This window comes from Sus scrofa, chromosome 14 (assembly GCF_000003025.6).
Source record: "Sus scrofa isolate TJ Tabasco breed Duroc chromosome 14, Sscrofa11.1, whole genome shotgun sequence".
In the NCBI taxonomy this organism is placed as follows: domain Eukaryota; kingdom Metazoa; phylum Chordata; class Mammalia; order Artiodactyla; family Suidae; genus Sus; species Sus scrofa.
In genome coordinates, this window is record NC_010456.5 from 39,501,998 (window position 1) to 39,521,597 (window position 19,600).

Sequence of the window (19,600 nt, forward strand, 5' to 3'; positions counted from 1 at the left end):
GAGTCATAGTCATCCATACAGAAGTTCAAGAGCTGTCTCCTGACCCAACCCCACCCCCTGCCCCGCCTACCCAGTGACAACCCTGATACGAGGGATAGACTTCCCATGGTGTTCACGTGGGGGCTGAGCAGCCCCATGTTCCAAATAGAAGCCAGAATCTTGTGTAATAACTCTGCAGGTGTTGCTTCTAGGGATTTCAGCAAGAGGCATGCCCAGTTAGCAAGCATCACTATACTCTGGAAAGCCCCAAAGCTTCCCACCAAGAACGCTCTTCTCTCAGTCCTCCTGGTCCAGATACCGCTGGCCAGCTGAGGGTCATTTTGACCATAAGCAGTGTGCCTGGTAACATTGCTGAGATTCTGCTTTTGCCAGGTTTTCAGAATAGAGCTGGAAATAAGTCAACCAAAGTCAATCTTTTGTGGACGAGGCCCTGGTTTTTTGACCCTTTACTCACGGCTAATCCAGTTGGCACTGCAAATGTAGCGTGCGAGGTGGAATCTGGTCCTCCTCCTCCACTGGTCTTTCCACATCTGTGAAGAGGCACCACGAGTTAGCCTTTGTCCCCTTGCCTCACATAACCAATCAGCCAGTCCTGTTGACTCTTCCTCCAAAATACATCCCTACTTAGAAACACAAATCAAAACATTCATCTCTCCTCTAATTCAAACCTTGCCATGGCATCCCATTTTCCATGGAGGGGAATTCAAACCCTTAACCTGGCTCACAGAACCCTCCCTCCCAGCAGAGTCTGTCTGCTTCTCCAGCACACTCTCTCTCTGCAGTTTCTTCACACACCAAGCTTGTTTCCTTCTCGGTGACTCTGCATGTGCTATTCCCTCTGCCCGAATGCTTTTCCCAGAACTTTGCATGGCTGTCTCATCCTTGTCACTCAGATGTCAAATATGTCACCTTTCCAAAAAGGCCTTAACCCTTCCATCTAAAGTAAGCACATTGTCAGAGTTCCTGTCATGACTCAGTGGAAATGAATCTGACTAGTATCCATGAGGATGCAGGTTTGATCCCTGGCCTCACTCAGTGGATGGTGTTGCCATGAGCTGTGGTATAGGTCGCAGACGTGGCTCGGATCTGGCATGGCTGTGGCTGTGGCATAGGCCAGTGGCTACAGCTCCGATTCAACCCCTAGCCTGGGAACCTCCATATGCCATGGGTGTGGCCCTAAGAAGACAAAAAATAAAAAATGAAAAAAAGTAAGCACATTGTCATAAGAGTGTATGTTACTTTCCTTCTAGAACCGGATATTTTACTTTTTTAAAACTGGTTTATTATTTGTTTCCGCCTTCTAGAATGTAAGCTTCCTAAAAGCAGAGGCCTTGTCTGATTTGTTGCTAGGGCCCCCAGTGCTTAATCTGGGGCCTGGCTCCCACTGTAGACTCGAAATAGGTGTTGAAAAAGATCTCCAAACATATATGCTTTGTATCAATATGGTACTATTAAAAGTTTTTAGAATTTCATTTAATATGTCAAATTTTAATAAATTTCTCTGATAGATGAAACCTATTGACTATCACTTTAGAGAAAAGGCAAGAAAGTCCTTTGTAGGGTTATAATAAGGCTACAGATGGTAGGACATTTATGATCAGTATTAATACAGTGATCTTAGTATTGAGATAAATATGAAACATGCCATAGACTTGAAAAAGTGATGGAATTTCGGTGTGCTCTACCTACAGCACTCAGCTAGGCTTTGGTTTTTTTGGTTTGTTTTTTTTTTTTTTGTCTTTTCTAGGGCCATACCCGCGGCATATGGAGGTTCCCAGGTTACGGGTCTAATCAGAGCTGTAGCCACCGGCCTACACCACAGCCACAGCAATGTGGGATGCGAGCCCTATCTGTGACCTACACCACAGCTCACGGCAACGCCGGATCTTTAACCCACTGAGCAAGGCCGGGGATCGAACCTGCAACCTCATGGTTCCTGGTCAGATTCATTAACCACTGAGCCACAACAGGAACTCCAGCACTCAGGTAGGTTTGAGAGAGGACTTTGGAAAATGAGGAGGTGTGGGTCTCATCAGCAAAGACTTCAGAGGCATTAAAAGTCTTGCAGGGTCAGAGTTCCCATCGTGGCTCAGTGATTAACGAATCTGACTAAGAACCATGAGGTTGCAGGTTCGATCCCTGGCCTTGCTTAGTGGGTTAAGGATCCAGTGTTACCGTGAGCTGTGGTGTACGGTGGCTACAGCTCCAATTCAACCTCTAGCCTGGGAACCTCCATGTGCTGCAGGAGCAGCCCAAGAAATGGCAAAAAGACCAAAAAAAGTCTTGCAGGGTCAACTGAAAATAATCTCACTCCTGCTTCATCCTGGCAGCTTTGGCCTCTGCAGTCTGAAAGTGAGCTGAAGGGAGTCTGCAGGGCTTTTGGCTTTCATGGTCAGACCTCATGTGTTCTGCTGCCCTGGTGCTTGTGAGCTGTGCCAGTGCAGTCGACAGACAGGTCCCTGAGAAGGGACAAAGCAGGTAGAGTTGGTTTGTCTTCAGTTCTGTACAGGAATATTACAAACTGGTGGAGACGAGAAAGAAACCACCCAACATGTAGCATCTTTAGCTATTTATCTTCACTGTGTAGCTATGGGAACTCATCAGGTGTTAGCTGCTGGGCTGGTATTTCTTTAATTGCCTTTTCATCTAAATCTGAATTATGGTAGACCAGTATTGCCCTTAATTCAGTAGGCGGTATCAAGAGTTCCTTGTTGGCTCCAAGTAGGTTTTAGGCCTAGACTCTAGAGAAACAAAAGGCTGCTTCTAACTTGTCTTTTCGATTCAGTGCTTAATACCAGGAGAATTTTTTTTTACCATTCTTCACTTGATGGACATTTGCGTTATTTCCACTTTTGGCTGCTGTGAATAATGCTCTTGTGAACACATATGTATGAGTTTTTTTTAATGTGGACATATATTTTCACTTTTTTTTCCACATTAATTTTTGAGTTGGGAAAAAAAGCGAACATAACTAAATATGGCTTTCTGTTTAAAACACAAGTAGCTGGAGTTCCCGTCGTGGCGCAGTGGTTAACGAATTCGACTAGGAACCATGAGGTTGCGGGTTCAGTCCCTGCTCTTGCTCAGTGTGTTAACGATCAGGCGTTGCCGTGAACTGTAGTGTAGGTTGCAGATGCGGCTTGGATCCCGCGTTGCTGTGGCTCTGGCATAGGCCGGGGGCTGCAGCTCCGATTCCACCCCTAGCCTGGGAACTCCATATGCCGCAGGAGCGGCCCAAAGAAATAGCAAAAAGACAAAAAAAAAACAACAAAAAACAAAACAAAAAAAACAAAACAAAACACAAGTAGCTAACATGGAGCACAGAACTTGAGGCCAGAGAAGGCTGAGATGTGGTCCTTCCCCTTGAGCAGCGCACGGCCCGGCCCAGCATGGGGTCGGAGTGTTGACGCTCAGTGCCCCCCCACCCCTTTCCTTGTAGGGAGCTGCTGCGATGCGAGGCCGCGCTGGCCAGGCTGTACTGCCGCATGGCCCTGCTCAACATCTTCGCCCCCAAGCTGCCTCACCTGTTTACCCGCCTCTTCCACATCCCTGCCATCCGGGACATTACCCTGGAGCACCTGCAGCTGCTGTCCAATCAGCTCCTCGCTCCTCCCCTCCCAGGTAAACCTTGGCATTGCTGCTGTCACTGCAGAAATCAGCTCCAGGGTGGAAGAGCCTGGAGAATGAGCCGGGTGCCAGGCAGGAGTTGTGCTTAGTGTCCTCATTCTCCACGTGAGTGGGTGGTGAAGTCCCAGCATGGGATCTTTAGATTTAATATGCATAAGCCGCACGAGTTGGCCACCATCTTGGCAGTACTTTCTCATGCTTTGAAACAGCTAAGTATGGTGCACGACATATTTCGCCATTAACTTATTAAGCATTTATTGAGATTCCCAAACTAATCATGGATCAAGGAAAATGAAGTATTACGTATGAAATCTAGTCACTGTACTGTTGTCACAGACATTCTATTTGACATCTTTGAAGAAAGGAAGATGTTCCTGCCATCAAACTCCTGCAAAGCAGACCTAATTGATTCATTGTGACCTCAAGCAGAGTTGTTCTAATGGGCCATACTGTGTGCATCTACTCCATTTGGGGCCATTGGGGTGTGGGCTGATGCTGTGTGTTTGCTCCCCTGGTGAATGCCAACTGATGAATGTGCCCTCAGCCCAGTCAAAGACTGAGGGGCCCCTCTGTCTTCTTCTGGCACCTCAGCCTCCAGCCTGCTTCCCTTGACCTCCCAGCAGCTAAAATGAGAGCAGGTAATGAGAGGACAGGCAGCACTGTGAGCCTGGAGGGCATCTGACAGCCTTGGAGTCCCAGTCGGTGCCTGTCTGAACTACATTTCCACTGGCCTATCCAAGACCTTAGAGACTCCAAAACAGACCCGGGAAAGATTTAAAAGTTTTGCAGAAGGAATTTTGCCACAGTGATTAGCGCTTGCTTTATGAATTCCACTCTGAGCTGCCCTAGTGGTTCTTTGGTGCAGCTCAGGGTGGGCCAGGGCAGGCAATAGGTCAGGCTCTGGGAACCCCTGAATCCAAGCAGCTCCACTTCTACCATCTATTAAGCTCCAAAAGGAGAGCCTTTTGGAGCTTAATAGATGGACCTCAAGTTTTTATTTTAGAAAATGGTTTTGTAGCTTAAAGTAAAAATTGGAACCCCCACTGTGGTGCAATGGGGTTGGCGGCATCTTAGGAATGTTGGGATACAGGTTCAGTCCCTGCCTGGCACAGTAGGTTAAGGATCCAGCATTTCCACAGCTGCGGCTTATGTCATGACTGTGGCTTGAATCTGATTTCTGGTACCACCTGCCACAGGGTAGCCAAAAATGAAAAAAAGAAAAAGAAAGCAAAAATTGGAGTTATCTTTCCTCTCAGCAGATTAAGGATCCAGAATGGTCACTGAAGCGGCTCAGGTCACTGCTGTGGCACTGGTTCAGTGCCTGGCCTGGGCACTTCCACATGCTGTGGGCATGGCCAACAAAAGCAAAAATTTAAAGACCACTGAATTTCTGACTCCTCCCCCACAGGATCTGATTGGTAATGTCTGTTATACAAGACCTATGTCTGAGCTCACTCAGCCAGGTTCTCTGGACAGGTGCTCCTTGTTCCTTAGAAGCTCACAGCCTTCGGCTGCTGCGGTTCTTGTCAGCTGGTGTTTTCTTTCTTGTCCCCAGACGGCACCATCAGCTCCAGCTCCATCCTCCTGGCACAGTCCCTGCAGCACTGCATCCATTCCCAGAACTGCTCAGCCACAGACCTCTTCTACCAGGGCAGCTCCCAGACAGTGAGAGAGTGGCTCAATGTGGCCATCACACGGACCCTGCACCAGGGTGAGGAGAGCCTTTTGGAGCTGACAAAACAGATCTGCTCTTTCCTGCAGGTAAAAGTCCAAAGCTCTGGTGTCCCTGAAGTGGGGTTTCAGATGTTAATTGGATATCTTATTGGGTGGTTGAAAATGACACTTGCGGAGTTCCCGTGGTGGCTCAGCAAAAATAAATTTGACTGTATCCATGAGGACGCAAGTCTGATTCCTGGCCTTGCTCAGTGGGTTAAGGATCTGGCATTGCTGTGAGCTGTGGTGTAGGTCAGCAGGGTACAGCTCCAATTCAACTCCTAGCCTGGGAACCTCCATATGCCACAGGTGCAGCCCTTAAAAAAAAAAAAAAAAAGGAAAAAATATGACACTTGCTTCCCCAAGCCCCCATCCAGCCACCATGTCCTTTTCTTCCCAGCTCTCCTTCTTTGTGCCATCCATGGTGTCCCTTACTTCCAAGGCTTGTTTGTCCTCCTGCTCCTGTTACACTGTGTGCATCGGCTCTCCTTTCCCTGATAGATGGGAAAATGAAATGCTGTCTTCTGTTTGACCTGTGGCTTTCCTTGTTAAATGTCTCTGCAGACAGCACCAGAGCAGTTCCCCTCCGAAGAGTTCCCAATTTCTGAGTCCAAAGTCAACATGGATGTTAATTTTCCCGGGGCGGCTTTCGTTGTGGTATCTTGCAAAGAAAGTCAGTCTGGATTCCGCAAAGAGTAAGTTGCCCATGTTCTGGAAGATGGTGACAGAGAGAGAAAAGTGAAACAGATTCTGGTGAAATTTATAAAGGAAAAAAACTGCATTGCTTTTATTCTTCAGTGCATACTATATTCAAAAATGATTTACAATTCCTGGAGTTCCTGTCGTAGCTCAGTGGTTAACGAATCCGACTAGGAACCATGAGGTTGCAAGTTTGATCCCTGGCCTTGCTCAGTGGTTAGGGATCCGGCATTGCCGTGAGCTGTGGTGTAGGTTGCAGATTCGGCTTGGATCCCTGCGTTGCTCTGGCATAGGCCAGTGGCTACAGCTCTGATTAGACCCCTAGCCTTGGAACCTCCATATGCATCAGGTGCGGCCCTAAAAAAGACAAAACAAAAGATTTACAATTCTTTCTGTAGTCTTTATAAAGAGTGGCGGAGGTGACTTATGCATGCCCGGTTCTCACTCAGCCCCCTTCTCACAACAAAGTATCTGTTGATGTGCTTGCACTCATCTCACACTCTCCCCTCTTCCTCAGTTCCTCGTTATACAAGGCTCCGTGGGCGCGGGTGCTCGTGTACGGGCTGGGCCACAAAGTGAAGCGAAATGGCCAGCTAAACCTCATTGAAGCCGTCTGTTACCCACGGGATGCGTCTCCGGCCAACACGGGGCTCACGCCACCGCCTACCACCAACCAATACCCTTCTGTGATCCTCTCCACAGACAAAGTCCACATCAAACTGGGTAAGTTTCTGAATTAGCGCATGGTAATCAGCACAGCTCGAAGTCATTCTCTGCTGTCCTTCTTTGTGAAAAGTGAAAGGGTTTTCTACCTTGCTGTGTTCTAGGCTCCTATGGGTAAAGAATAGGACTGCTTCAGGCTGTGGATTTCAGACAGAGTGGATTAAAAGTTCCCCCTTTCCTGCCTGGGGGAGGCCTGGCAGATGCTGCTCAAACTCCAGTGGGGATTTCTTTTCACAAGTGTGTGCTGGGATACACACTATTCAGATTGACTGCACAGAGCCGTCTCATCATTTAGCTGTAATAATCCCAGCTGTCCTTCCTAAGTTCTCATTAAAACTGAATTCTCTCGAGTGTAATGTGGCTTCCTGGGGCAGCGGCCTCAGTGATCATCCACTTCTGGAGTAAATGGTAAACAAAGCCTGATGGCCTGGCTGGGAAGCCCAGGAGGTCTTGTCTCCCTGGCATCCTTGGTTAAGCCCTTGCACCTTTGGGCTTGGTGAGGGCTCCATCGCTGTGGATCCTGTAGCTGTCGCTGACTATCTGCTGTCTCTACCGGGGCGAGCTGACCCTGCTTCTGAGTCAACACACAGAAAAAAAAAAAACATGGTCTCAGACTTCCACTGCCCGCTTTTGGCGTATTGGACAGGGAAGGCAGACACAGCTTTGCTACAATTATAAGCATGTATTTGAAACATTAGCCAACACTGGGCCTTGGCTTCACAGCCGCAGTTTGGAAACATTGCATCTTTAGGGAATAAAATGAAAGGATATTTCTTAAGTGATTTGGTCAATGCTAAAAAATTTTATGATCTTTTATTAGCCTATTTTTTTTATCATATTTTGCCTACACTGTTTTTAAAACTTTATACTAAACACAGAGGATCTCTGGAGTTCCTGTCGTGGCGCAGTGGTTAACGAATCCATCTAGGAACCATGAGGTTGCAGGTTCGTTCCCTGGCCTTGCTCAGTGGGTTAAGGATCCGGCGTTGCCGTGAGCTGTGGTGTAGGTTGCAGACACGGCTTGGATCCCGTGTGGCATAGGCCAGCGGCTTCAGCTCCGATTAGACCCCTAGCCTGGGAACCTCCATGTGCCATGGGAGCGGCCCTAGAAAAGGCAAAAAGACAAAAAACAAACAAAAAAACCACAGAGGATCTCTGTCTTACCTGTCATTTCCCAAATAAACATTCACCCCAGAGTTCAGGCCGGTCAACACAGTTCCTCCTAACTTGGCCAGAGAGCCCGGATACCCAGCTTACGTCTGACCAGTGCTTGTGGAGGGGGTTGGTGTGCAGTGCAGGGTGTGAGGGGGATCAGGGCCTTTCTTCTCTCACCATGGGCGGCTTCAGTCAGGTTCAGGCAGTAAAGGAGAAACACAGCCCTGGGGTCCTGGTAGAACCTGAAGTCTGGCGCCCCCTGCTGGTCCACTCTGTAAACCTGTGATAAGCTGATGGCACCTATGTGATTGCTGCTGCATTAGAGGGCTGGTTCTTTCTTTACCAGGCTGGGACAGTTCCAGTGAGGCGTCTTTTCAAGTCTGTCTTACTATTTCCATGCCAGCTCATGGGGGCATGTTTATCCTTCCTTGTCCCCGCTTCTGCCCTTTGTCCTGTTGTCACACCAACAAATGGACTCCTTGGAGGACATCCTCTGCTCTTCCCGTGTCTGCAGCTGCTGTCTGGAGTGTGGAGAGTTAGGTTTCCTCTCACCGCCAGCACCAATGGGCAGGCTTTCTGGCCCTGTTTCTCTGCGCACCTCTGGCAGGTCTTTTTCATAGGCTTGTTTCCATCAGCTGCTGCCAGTCATGAGCTCTCTTCCTGGCCCTTCTTTTAGGGGTGTCTCCTCCTCCCGGAGCTGTGCTGGTGTTACACTCTCTGCCTCTGGAGTTCCCGCTGGCTATGGCCTTCGCAGAGCAGCTGCTGTCCTGGAGGTCAGAGGACGGTGAAGGGAGAGCCGAAGATGAGCCTGACACCATCCCGACGTCTGTCCTCCTGCAAGTGGTGGAGCTGCTGGGTGAGGCCTGCCTTCCCTCAGGATCAGGTGCTGGAGTAGCCTGCTGGGGGCCAGAGGAAGACGCTTACCAGAGGGCCTTAGGGGCAGCCGTAGTAGCCAAGTGAAGATAGCTGTCATCAGCGTGCTGTCATTTGAAGTGGGCTTGGGGGAGGCGTGAAAAGGGTAGCCTAGACTTCCAAATCCATGATTTGCTGGGTATTTCCATTATTTTGAGGGGTAGCAGCTAACCAGGAAAAGATTAATTTTATCATACTTTACTTTAGAACACAACTATATGCCATTATTGTGACTTTGAAGGTGAAATGTGGCATGGAAGTGAACGACATCAGAGTCAAGCATTATGATCTCCCAGCTCCTGAAAGGTTAAAGAGAGGTTGCGTTTTGGGAGTTCCCGTTGTGGTGCAGTGGTTAACGAATCTGACTAGGAACCATGAGGTTGCGGGTTTGATCCCTGGCCTTGCTCAGTGGGTTAAGGATCTGGCGTTGCCGTGAGCTGTGGCATGGGTGGCAGATGTGGCTTGGATCTGGCGTTGCTGTGGCTGTAGCAAAGGGCAGCAACTGTAGCTCCAATTAGACGCCTAGCCTGGGAACCTCCATATGCTGCGGGAAGTGGCCCTAGAAAAGGCAAAAAGACAAAAAAGAAAAAAAAGAAAAAAAAAAAGATTGCCTTTTGGCAAAACTCATGGAACAGTAAACTTAAGAATTGTGAATTTAGCATATGTAAATTATCTCAAATTCTCTAAATATTGAACTTTAGTTAAGGATAGGTCTGCTTGACCTAAAACATACCAATGTCTGCAACTTATTTTGAAATCAAAAACTAAGATCAGGGAGTTCCCATCGTGGTGCAGTGGTTAACGAATCTGACTAGGAACCATGAGGTTGCGGGTTCGGTCCCTGCCCTTGCTCAGTGGGTTAACGATCCGGCGTTGCCGTGAGCTGTGGTGTAGGTTGCAGACGCGGCTCGGATCCAGCGTTGCTGTGGCTCTGGCGTTGGCCAGAGACTACAGCTCCGATTGGACCCCTAGCCTGGGAACCTCCATATGCCGCGGGAGCGGCCCAAGAAATAGCAAAAAGACAAAAAAAAAAAAAAAAAAAAAAAAAAAACTAAGATCATGAGAGTTCCCTTCGTGGCTCAGCAGTTAACGAACCTGACTAGGATCCATGAGGATGAGAGTTCAATCCCTGGCCTTGCTCAGTGGGTTAAGTATCTGGTGTTGCCATAAGCTGTGGTGTAGGTCGCAGATGTGGCTCAGATCCTGCATTGCTATGGCTATGGTGTAGGCTGGTGGCTACAGCGCCAATTCAACCCCTAGCCTGGGACCTTCCATATGAGCTCCCTTGTAGGGCAGCCGGTTGGGTATCCGGCATTGTTGCTGCAGTGGCCCAGGTCACTGCTGTGGTGCAAGTTCTGTCTCTGGCCCCAGAACTTCCACACACCATGGGTGTTTTGCCCAAAAAAAAAAAGCTAAGATGAGTCTGTGGCTGAATAGAGGGGTAGATGCATAGTAAAGCAGACACAGCAAGACGTTAATGGTAGAATCTGGGTGGTGAGCATATGGATATTTACTGTAGATGGCGTTTACCTTTTCTATATTGTATTTTTCCATAATAAAATGTTGGAGGGAAAACCATGTTGCAAACTCTGATGCCCTCAGGGGTCAGGCATGTGATGTACCTGAGAGAAATTGGAGAAGAAGGTGGCATCAGACCGTCAGTGAGCTGGAGGGCACATGCCCTGTCAAGCAGCCCCTCAGCCTGCTACTCATTTGCTTCATAAGAATGTGGTCCCAGTCCTGCCAGATTCTATGACTTTTTATTACAAGAAAAGCCGTGAATCTAGATATTGATGTGAATGTCCCAATTTTCAAATGTTGACCAATTCATGTTCTTTAAAACACACCAGGGGCAGGGAGTGAACAGGGAACCACTGTCTGTGGGAAACGAAATGTCTGAGGCCGGCTCAGTTCACAGGCCATCATTTGCAGTTTGGGTGGAGAAGACTCCTCTTCTGTAAATGTCCAGTGGCAGAGGAAGGGCACCAGAGAAGGAAACATGAGCACTTAAATGCATGGCCCTGGACCCACCCTGTTGCCACTTCTCCCCTGTGGGTGGCTGCATGGGCACCCATGTCCGTGACAGCCATGAGTTCATCTCCAATTAGAATGATCGAAAATAGGAGTTCCCATCGTGGCGCAGTGGTTAACGAATCCGACTAGGAACCATGAGGTTGCGGGTTCGGTCCCTGCCCTTGCTCAGTGGGTTAACGATCCAGCGTTGCCATGAGCTGTGGTGTAGGTTGCAGACTCGGCTCGGATCCAGCGTTGCTGTGGCTCTGGCGAAGGCCGGGGGCTGCAGCTCCAATTCCACCCCGAGCCTGGGAACCTCCATATGCCGCAGGAGCGGCCCAAAGAAATAGCAAAAAAAAAGAATGATCGAAAATAGCATCAGCCCTGAGAGTGGTCAACCTCGTCCCCTCCTTTGTAGGAACTATGCTTAATCTGGATTCTCGGTAAGTCAGCCAGACCTGGCTGCTTGGACCCTGGTCACAATGTGACTGTGGATGTAAGACACGCATCTGGCATGACGGGGACCTGGACACAAATGCATAGCCCACCATTGTTCTAGACAGTATTTCCTAAACTTCAGTCATTCTCATGCCACCTTCATGTGATTTCTGCCATGTCTGTGAATCATCCCTTTCAGTGTTTACTGATTTATTTTTATGGCAGTCAAGTCCTTTCTCCTTTTTTAAACTTTAATTTTAGAGGAAACTTTACATTGCTACTTTCAATGGAAAATTAGTGTCCTTTGCCATAACTGGAAGATAACTATAAAAATAAAAGGACGAGGGAGTTCCTGTTGTGGCTCAGCAGGATAAGAACCAAATGATATACTATCCATGAGGATGCAAATTTGATTCCTGGCCTTCCTCCGTAGGTTAAGGATCCAGCGTTGCCACAAGCTGTGGCGTAGACCACCTCGGATTGTACCCCCACCCCAGAAACTTCCATATGCCACAGGTGTGGCCCTAAAAATAAATCAGTAAAGATGAGAGAGTTCCCTGGTGATCTAGCAGTTAGGATTCAGCATTTTACCACTGTGGCCCAGGTTCAGTCTCTGGTCTGGAAACAGGTCCCACATCAAGCTACTGCACACCATGGCCAAAATAAAATAACATAAATTTAAAAATAAAAAGATAAGCAGTTACTGTTAAGAAATTTTGGCTAAATACTGTTTCTCATCAAAGGCTCTGGGTCTCTGGCCTATTCTCTATTAAAAATACTCTTAGAGTTCCCATTGTGGCTCAGCAGTAATGAATCTGACTAGTATCCATGAGGCTGTGGGTTTGATCCCTGGCCTCAATTAGTAGGTTGGATCTGGCATTGCCATGAGCCATGGTGTAGGTTGCAGATGCTGCTCGGATCTGGTGTTGCTGTGGCTGTGGCTATAGCTCTGATTCAACCCCTGTCCTGGGAACTTCCATATGCCTGGAAACTTCCATAGCCCTAAAAAGCTAAAAAATAAAATAAAATAAAAATAAATAAATAAATAAATTCTTGCCCCACAATGGGGCTTTCCTGTTGACAAAATCAGGACTGAAAGAGGAGTTTAAAAGGCATAGTTTTTCTGTGTGTGTTTCTGAGCTCCCTGGTAAAATTGGATTGTATGACCCCAAGAGTAAGCATCCCGTGGTTCAGGACATTGTTCTTTCTCTCTTTTTCTGAGATTTGTCTGTTTGTTTTTGCTTTGTAGGGCTGCACCAGTGGCATGTGGAAGTTCCCAGGCCAGGGGTTGAATCAGAGCTATAGCTGCTAGCTAGCCTACCCCACAGCAACAGTAACATGAGCTGCAATCCACATCTGTGACCTACACCACAGCTCGTGGCAATACTGGATCCTTAACCCACTGATTGAGGCCAGGGATCGAACCCGCATCCTTATGGATACTCATTGGATTCATTTCCTCTGCGCCACGAAGGAATGTTCCAGGAAACATTGTTCTAATGATTCATCACCAACATGCTTGATGACCTTATGAAAAAGAAAATAATGACTTCCTGGTCTGAGCTTTAGCAGCTGGCTCCATGCAGTCATGAGGTTCAGGGATTAAGGCCATCGGCTCTGGGGCCAGCCTGCCTGGCTCTCCCCTGTGAGATGGTGTGGTAGCTATGTGAGTCCTTCTGCCCTTCCAGCCTCTATTTTTTCATCTGTGAGTTGGGGGCAAAGAATGTAATATCTGTTTCCCATGGTCACTGGGAGGGCTGATGCCATTAAAGTGCCTGGCACATAGTAAGCTCTGCATAAGAGATAGTTTTTTCAGTATTATTGCTTTTCCATTTGCCTCAGGAAACTTCCTCTGGACCACAGACATGGCAGCCTGTGTGAAGGAACTGGTCTTCCACCTCCTGGCAGAGCTCCTGCGCACGGTGCATGGCCTGGAGCAGAGAAAGCACCCTGCCGGCCTGTCCTCGTCCATCGCCCTCCAGCTGAACCCCTGTCTGGCCATGCTGATGGCCCTGCAGTCGGAGCTGCACAAGCTGTATGATGAGGAGACCCAGAGCTGGGTCTCAGGCAGCGCGTGTGGGAGCTCAGGGGCAGCAGCGGCCACCGACCAGGGCAGGTTCTCTACGTATTTTCATGCGCTCATGGAAGGTTGCCTGGCGGTGGCCGAAGTGACCCTGCCTACCAACATGAGTGTCACCACCAGCGGGGTGACGTCAGCGACTGCCCCCAACCTCAGCGACTCGTCATCCTCCTCGTCTTCTTCCCCAGGACAGACACCACAGAGCCCCAGCCTCCTGTCCAAGAGAAAGAAAGTCAAGATGAAGCGAGAAAAGGCCTCCTCCTCCGGGAAGCGCCAGTCCTCGCGCTCAGTGGAATCGGACCCCGCCGTGCTGAGCATTGGGGGCAGCAAGCCCGAGGACATGCTGTGGTTCCATCGCGCCCTGACCTTGCTCATCATCCTCCGGCACCTCACCAGGAAGGACCCGCAGGGGCTGGGTGTGACCAGCGATGCGATCGCCGATGCCTGCCAGGCCCTGGTGGGTCCCACCGCCCACAGCCGCTTGCTGGTGATCTCCGGCATCCCCACCCACCTGGACGAGGGCATCGTCAGAGGTGCCATCCGCAAGGCCTGCAACGCCCATGGCGGGGTCTTCAAGGACGAGATATACATCCCCCTGCAAGATGAAGACCCTAAAAAGCCAAAAGACAAGGCGGAGGGTGGTGATGGCAAAGCTGAGGCGGAGAAGACCCTCGGTTTCCCCAACACAGACAGCTTGGAGGTCAGCACGTCCAGCAGCCTGACCCCCGCCATGAGCATCAGTGCCTCCGCATCCACCAGCCAGGCCTCCATCTGCAGCTCCCAGGGCATCTCACAGACGGTCAGCGACCTCTCTGCAGAACCGCTGCCCTCAGGCCTCGAGCTGCCCATCCCTGCGGGCTTGTTGGAGCCCCACGTAGTGTCCAGCCAGGAGAGCCTGGACATTTCCCTGTGCAGCACTGGCAGCCTGGGCAGCCTGGGGAGCCTGGGGGAGCCACTGGACAATGCGGAGACAGCCTCGGTGTTGGACATGGGCTCTATGTACACAGTCACGTCCCTGGACAACCAGCCCCTCGCAGCGCGCCCTATAAAAGGCTTTGCAGTCGTGGAGGTAAGCGCGCTCATGCCTTGGCAACCGCTGAAGTTGTGAGCAGTTAGAATCCCCCAGGCCTCTTTAAACCTGCTGCTACTCTGTCCAGGGGACCAACTAATAGGTGATGTTGGGGGCACTCTGGGGCCTCCCTGAGGCAGCTCTTGGAAACAGCAGTGATTTATCATATTGATGATCTGTGTTTGAGGTCCCTTCTCTGAGCATGATGGCAATTCTGAGGTCAGGAAGTGATACAGTTGGTTGCTGAGCATGGGAGGGAGGGAGGCAGCCAGAAGCGCTCCAGGAGCTGACCTTGCCTGATGGGTGGCTTTATTGAGTGCTTGCCAGCTCAAGCCCCAGCAGCATCTTGTTAAGTGGCCTTGGCTTGTTTTAACCATTGCCATTGGCAGGAGGGACCATCACTGAGCAGTATGAGAACTGGCCTGCCATTCTCTGAGTTTCAGATGACGTGCATGTTGCCAGGTTACATTTTCTCTCCAAAATCCCATGTGTTTCTTGGGCCTCCTTGTTTAGAAATCCTGCATCCTGTGTCTTCCTGTACCCTGTGTAATGGGAGTCAGGCAGGGAGTAAAAACCATCCTCCCAGGGGGTGGGATGGACTGGGAGTGTGGGGTAGTAGATGCAAACTATTCCATTTAAAATGGATAAGCAATGAGATCCAGCTGTACAGCACAGGGGACTCTATCCAGTCTCCTGGGATGGACCATGATGGAAGATAATATGAGAAAAGGTATGTATGTATATGTATGACTGAATCACTTTGATGTACAGCAGAAATTGACAGAACATTGTAAATAAACTAAATTAAAAAAAATTTTTTTAAAAGATCCTCCCCCTTAATGGAAGTGGGGAGGAGGGCACTAGAAGAGAGCTCCACACCGCCTTGCTCTCCACCCCCGTGCTCTGAAAAAAGAGCTCAAGCATCCGGTGGTTGGCCTCCCTCTATAGAATCACTTATCTGTTCACCTTCTGTCTGGGGATTTTCTTGGAGCCAAGCATGGGCTTTACTTCCTGGGCATTTGGGTAAAACCTCAAACCTGGCCAGGGTTTAGTGACAGAGATGTCCAGTGGGGTTGCTCTCCTGCAAGTTACCGCTCTTGGCACATGAGAGGGACTTGACCAGGGAGGCCACACTCACAATGCTAGAGGGTTTCCCAAATGGGCAGGAAGGGAAGAAAGGTTGTACTTGTTGCATCACTGGTCTCTCCCCTCAAGTCCTGACCCTTTTCTTTGTTCACACAGATAAGATCCCGAGCCAAAATCGAGAAAATTCGAGCAAGTTTATTTAACAATAATGACTTGATTGGTTTGTCAAGTTTGGATGGTGAAGACGAACTGATGGAAATGTCAACGGAAGAGATCCTCACTGTGTCTGTAGTAAATCAGAGTTTGTTTGATACACAGGGGAGCCCAGGGTTAGAAGATTATTTCAATGATAAGTCAATTAAAGGTGGGTTATAGATTTTTTTTTAATTAAGAGATTTTTTTTGAGAAGATTTAAATTTATAGAAAAAAAAAATGATGGTGTTCCTATTGTAGCTCAGCGGGTTAAGAATCTGACTAGTATTCATGGATCCTGGTTCAATCCTTGGCCTTGTTCAGTGGGTTAAGGTTCCAGCGTTGCCATGAGCTGTGGTGTAAGTCACAGACGCAGTTCAGATTTGGTGTGGCTGTGGCTACAGCTCCGATTCAACCCATAGCCTGGGAACTTCCATATACTGCAGGTATGGCCATAAAAATCAGGGGGAAGAAAAACCTAGCAGAAGTTATACCCCGTCCATGCCCGATTTTCCCTGTTTTTAACATCTCACTCTACAGGGGAGCTCTGGGCATGTCACAGATTTGAGACATGATTCAGGGGGTTAGGTAAAGAGCCCAACCCTGCCCTCTCCCAGGAGAGCTGTGTGGGCTCTGAAGGCCTGTGGGGCAGGCCCTGCCGCAAGCCTGCTATTTTCAGCCAGCCAGGAGACCACCAGGAATGGCTGTGCCACAGCCTGCGTCAGCCTTGAGCATGGGCTTGCATTCAAGTCATTTTCGTCTTTTTGTCTAGTCAGGTGTCCCCTTGTTCAAGCGTATTATTTATTTTGTTCTGCTTCTGGAGCCAGCATGTCCCAAGTACATTGCTGGTAACCATTTAGTCACATGCTTGAGGACAGCTAATGCCTCACCCTTTAAAACAAATTCTTGGGAAAGAAACAGTTCCACTTCCTTTTTCACAAAGCCCCACTTTGTCACTCTCGTGGCTCCTCTGTGGAGAGGCCCTGTCCGGCTTCCCTGCTGTCATTGTTCCCCCAGGCCCAGGATCCATTGAGGCCCCTCAGAGCTGGGTCTGGCAGATCCTGAAGCCAAGAGCTCACCCCCAGCTTCACTTCAGAAGTGGAAGCAAGTTTTCTTTTCTTTTTTTTTTTTTTAATATAACTTACAGTTCTTTGCATTGTCATTTTTATTTTGTATCAGTCTCAAAATTTTTAATTTATATCCTTTTTTCTAAATACTTAATACTGTTTGAAATTTCATAATAAGAGTTGAGTTCATTTTGTTTTATGTTTTTTGAGGACAGAAATGTAATATTCAGTGGGTTTTGTTGTTGTTTCGAATTATTATCCCCCAGTCATGAAATTTTGAAATGTCCCCTCAGGCCTGGGACCAAACTGAGGTAAGTGAGGCCACAAAATTTAACGGGGCTCCAAAAAAACTCAGTAATCGAGATAAATAATATTTGAGTACAGTATTTATGAAAATCAAATTAATGCAAAATAGCCATGGTGAACAAACTATTAAAATCTTAAATAAAGACAGGATCAGTATTACTGATTTTTTTCCTTTTGCATCAGGCTTTAATATGGCTCAGCACAGTACTTCTTTTTTTTGTCTTTTTAGGGCTGCACCCACGGCACATGGAGGTTCCCAGGCTAGGGGTCGAATTAGAGCTGTAGCTGCTGGCCTACGCCACAGCCATAGCAATGCTGGATCCAAGCCGAGTCTGCAACCTACACCACAGTTCAGGGCAGCACAGTTCCTTAACCCACTGAGCAAGACCAGGGATAGAATCTGTGTCCTCTTGGATGCTAGTCAGAGTCATTTCCACTGAGCCAGGATGGGAGCTCCTCAGCACAGTACTTTTAATATTCTGCTCATCGTAGTTGTGGTTTTGGTTGGGGGGGGGGGTTTCCTTTTTGGGCACCCCGAGGCATATGGAGTTCCCGGGCCAGGGATAAAAGTTGCAACCTGGCGCTGCAGAGACGCCGCCAATCCTGTTGCGCCACAGTGAGAACTCCTCATCATGGGTATTTTGTATTAATTTTGAGCACCTGAGAGGCTGCCTCACTCTCCTTACCCTGGTTTCTGATAAGCTCCTTTATCAGAGAGTATTTGGCCCCTTTAGCTCTTAGCTGCGCACGTGGCGGTGGCTCGTTAGCATCTGTGGGGACCCTGAAGTCTTTTTCTGCCCTAATGAATGCTTCCCCGGTCCCTTCATGCTGTAATCTGCCTTTAGTTCTAGTTCCTGATTATGTTACAGTCAAGGCTTCCACATAAGGTACTCAGTCTTTTGATAACATCTTTGCCATGTTAACAGCCACAGGCATTTCGCTTGAGATTCTTTGAGTTGAGGATCTATCTTCCACCCATCTGTCTTCTCACCCTCAGCCCAGATGCCCGGGAGGCCATCTGGTTCCCCAAGCCTGGCCTGAGCTAGATGGGGCTCTGGAGCATCAAGCCCCAGAGAGCGAGGCTGAGGAGCAAGGTGAGGTGAGGGCCTGAAGAGGAAGTCAGGCTGTCTCCCAGGGGTGTGGGGGGCGGGGGAGGGGGGGACCTTGGCCAAGTGGAACCTACAGATGGGCCCTGACTGGCCCTATAGGACAGCTGAGAGCGCCTTCTGGAGCACTTGTTTGGGAACTAAAAAAATACATCTTTTTTTTCTCACGCTCATGGACAGTTTTCTAGTATCTAAGAGAACTTTTTTTTCCACCTGCTGGTTGTGCCAGTTTTGAAGTGGGTCCTCTAGTACTAACTTGTCGAACAACTTGTACTTGGCACTGAAGCAGATTGAAGCCTCTATGTCCTCTTGTTCCTTGGGGACTGTCCGTCACAGGTTGCTGAAGTTAAGGGAGGTTCAGCCTCCATAATAAAGAGACCCTACAGTATGGTGGCTCAAACCCAGTGCAAGTTTATTTCTTGCACATGTAAGAGTCCCGGATGAGCCCTGAGGTCTGCCATTCCTCGGGGCTTGTCATCTCCACGCAGCCAGTGGAGGGGTCCAGCACAGAAGAGAGCAGACTGGCCCAGGAGGGGCCCGTGAGCCACATCACGGGGCCACACCTCACAGCAGAGGAGGCTGGGTGAGTAACAGGTGTGCGTCCAGAAAGGGGAAACCGGGTAAACAGCTCATCATTGCCATTAACCACCCATTACTCATGTTCAAAAACAGAATGGTTGATAAAAAATAAATCATGCTGCAGGCTCATCCTGATGTAGCAGGTTCACAGCAGAATTGTTTGCCCTCCCTCCATTCTGTAAAGGTGAGAAGCTGGTGCCCGGGGCCAGAGAGGTGCTGACGGAGATATTTAAGAGCTGCGCCCACTCAGAGCAGATGCTGAGCCTGACGCCAGCAAAGCCCATCAAAGTGTCTGACATTTATCTTAGCAAAGAGCAGATCAACTCCCAGACACCAGGCAACCTCCTCCACCTCTTCTTCACCAATGTCCGGCCCCCTAAAAAGGTGCTGGAGGACCAGCTCACCCAGGTAGCCACCCCATCCCTGCCTTGCCTGCGCTGGGCCTCGGGTGCACCCCAGGCTGAGCCTGAGCTTCCTCCCCCTACCCCCACTCTGGTGCTCCGCAGATCCTGAGGAAGTACGGCGTGCCGAAGCCCAAGTTCGACAAGAGCAAGTACAGCAAGGCTGGGAAGGAGCAGCACCCAGGGAAGGTGGTGAGCACCAAGCGGCCCATCACCAAGCCGCCTGCCAAGGACAAGGCTGTGCTCAACAGCGTCAGGTGGGCCATGGCTCGGAAGGGGGTGCGGGCAGGGGCCATGGGCACCTCCTAGCATTCCTGGGAGGCTGTTGGCACCTCTGGGGAGACGGACATCCCTGCTCTGCTCTGCTCTGCTGCCCGGGTCCTTTCCATCCTTGGCTTCCTCAACCGGAAGAGAATGTTCCATTTTATACACAA

At 49.2% G+C, this 19,600-nt stretch overlaps 1 protein-coding gene across 6 annotated transcripts in view; it reads left to right on the top strand.

Moving 5' to 3' along the window:
- HECTD4 (HECT domain E3 ubiquitin protein ligase 4) overlaps positions 1–19,600 on the top strand; it is a 211,227-nt gene that overhangs the window by 175,303 nt on the left and 16,324 nt on the right. For all 6 annotated transcript variants that reach the window (XM_005657322.3, XM_005657323.3, XM_013990365.2 and 3 more), the window contains exons 56-64: positions 3,440–3,621; positions 5,183–5,388; positions 5,905–6,035; positions 6,557–6,762; positions 8,594–8,773; positions 13,123–14,429; positions 15,672–15,879; positions 18,950–19,173; positions 19,272–19,423. In XM_005657322.3, the coding sequence (XP_005657379.1) occupies positions 3,440–3,621; positions 5,183–5,388; positions 5,905–6,035; positions 6,557–6,762; positions 8,594–8,773; positions 13,123–14,429; positions 15,672–15,879; positions 18,950–19,173; positions 19,272–19,423 (2,796 nt within the window). The remainder of the gene's footprint in view (positions 1–3,439; positions 3,622–5,182; positions 5,389–5,904; positions 6,036–6,556; positions 6,763–8,593; positions 8,774–13,122; positions 14,430–15,671; positions 15,880–18,949; positions 19,174–19,271; positions 19,424–19,600) is intronic.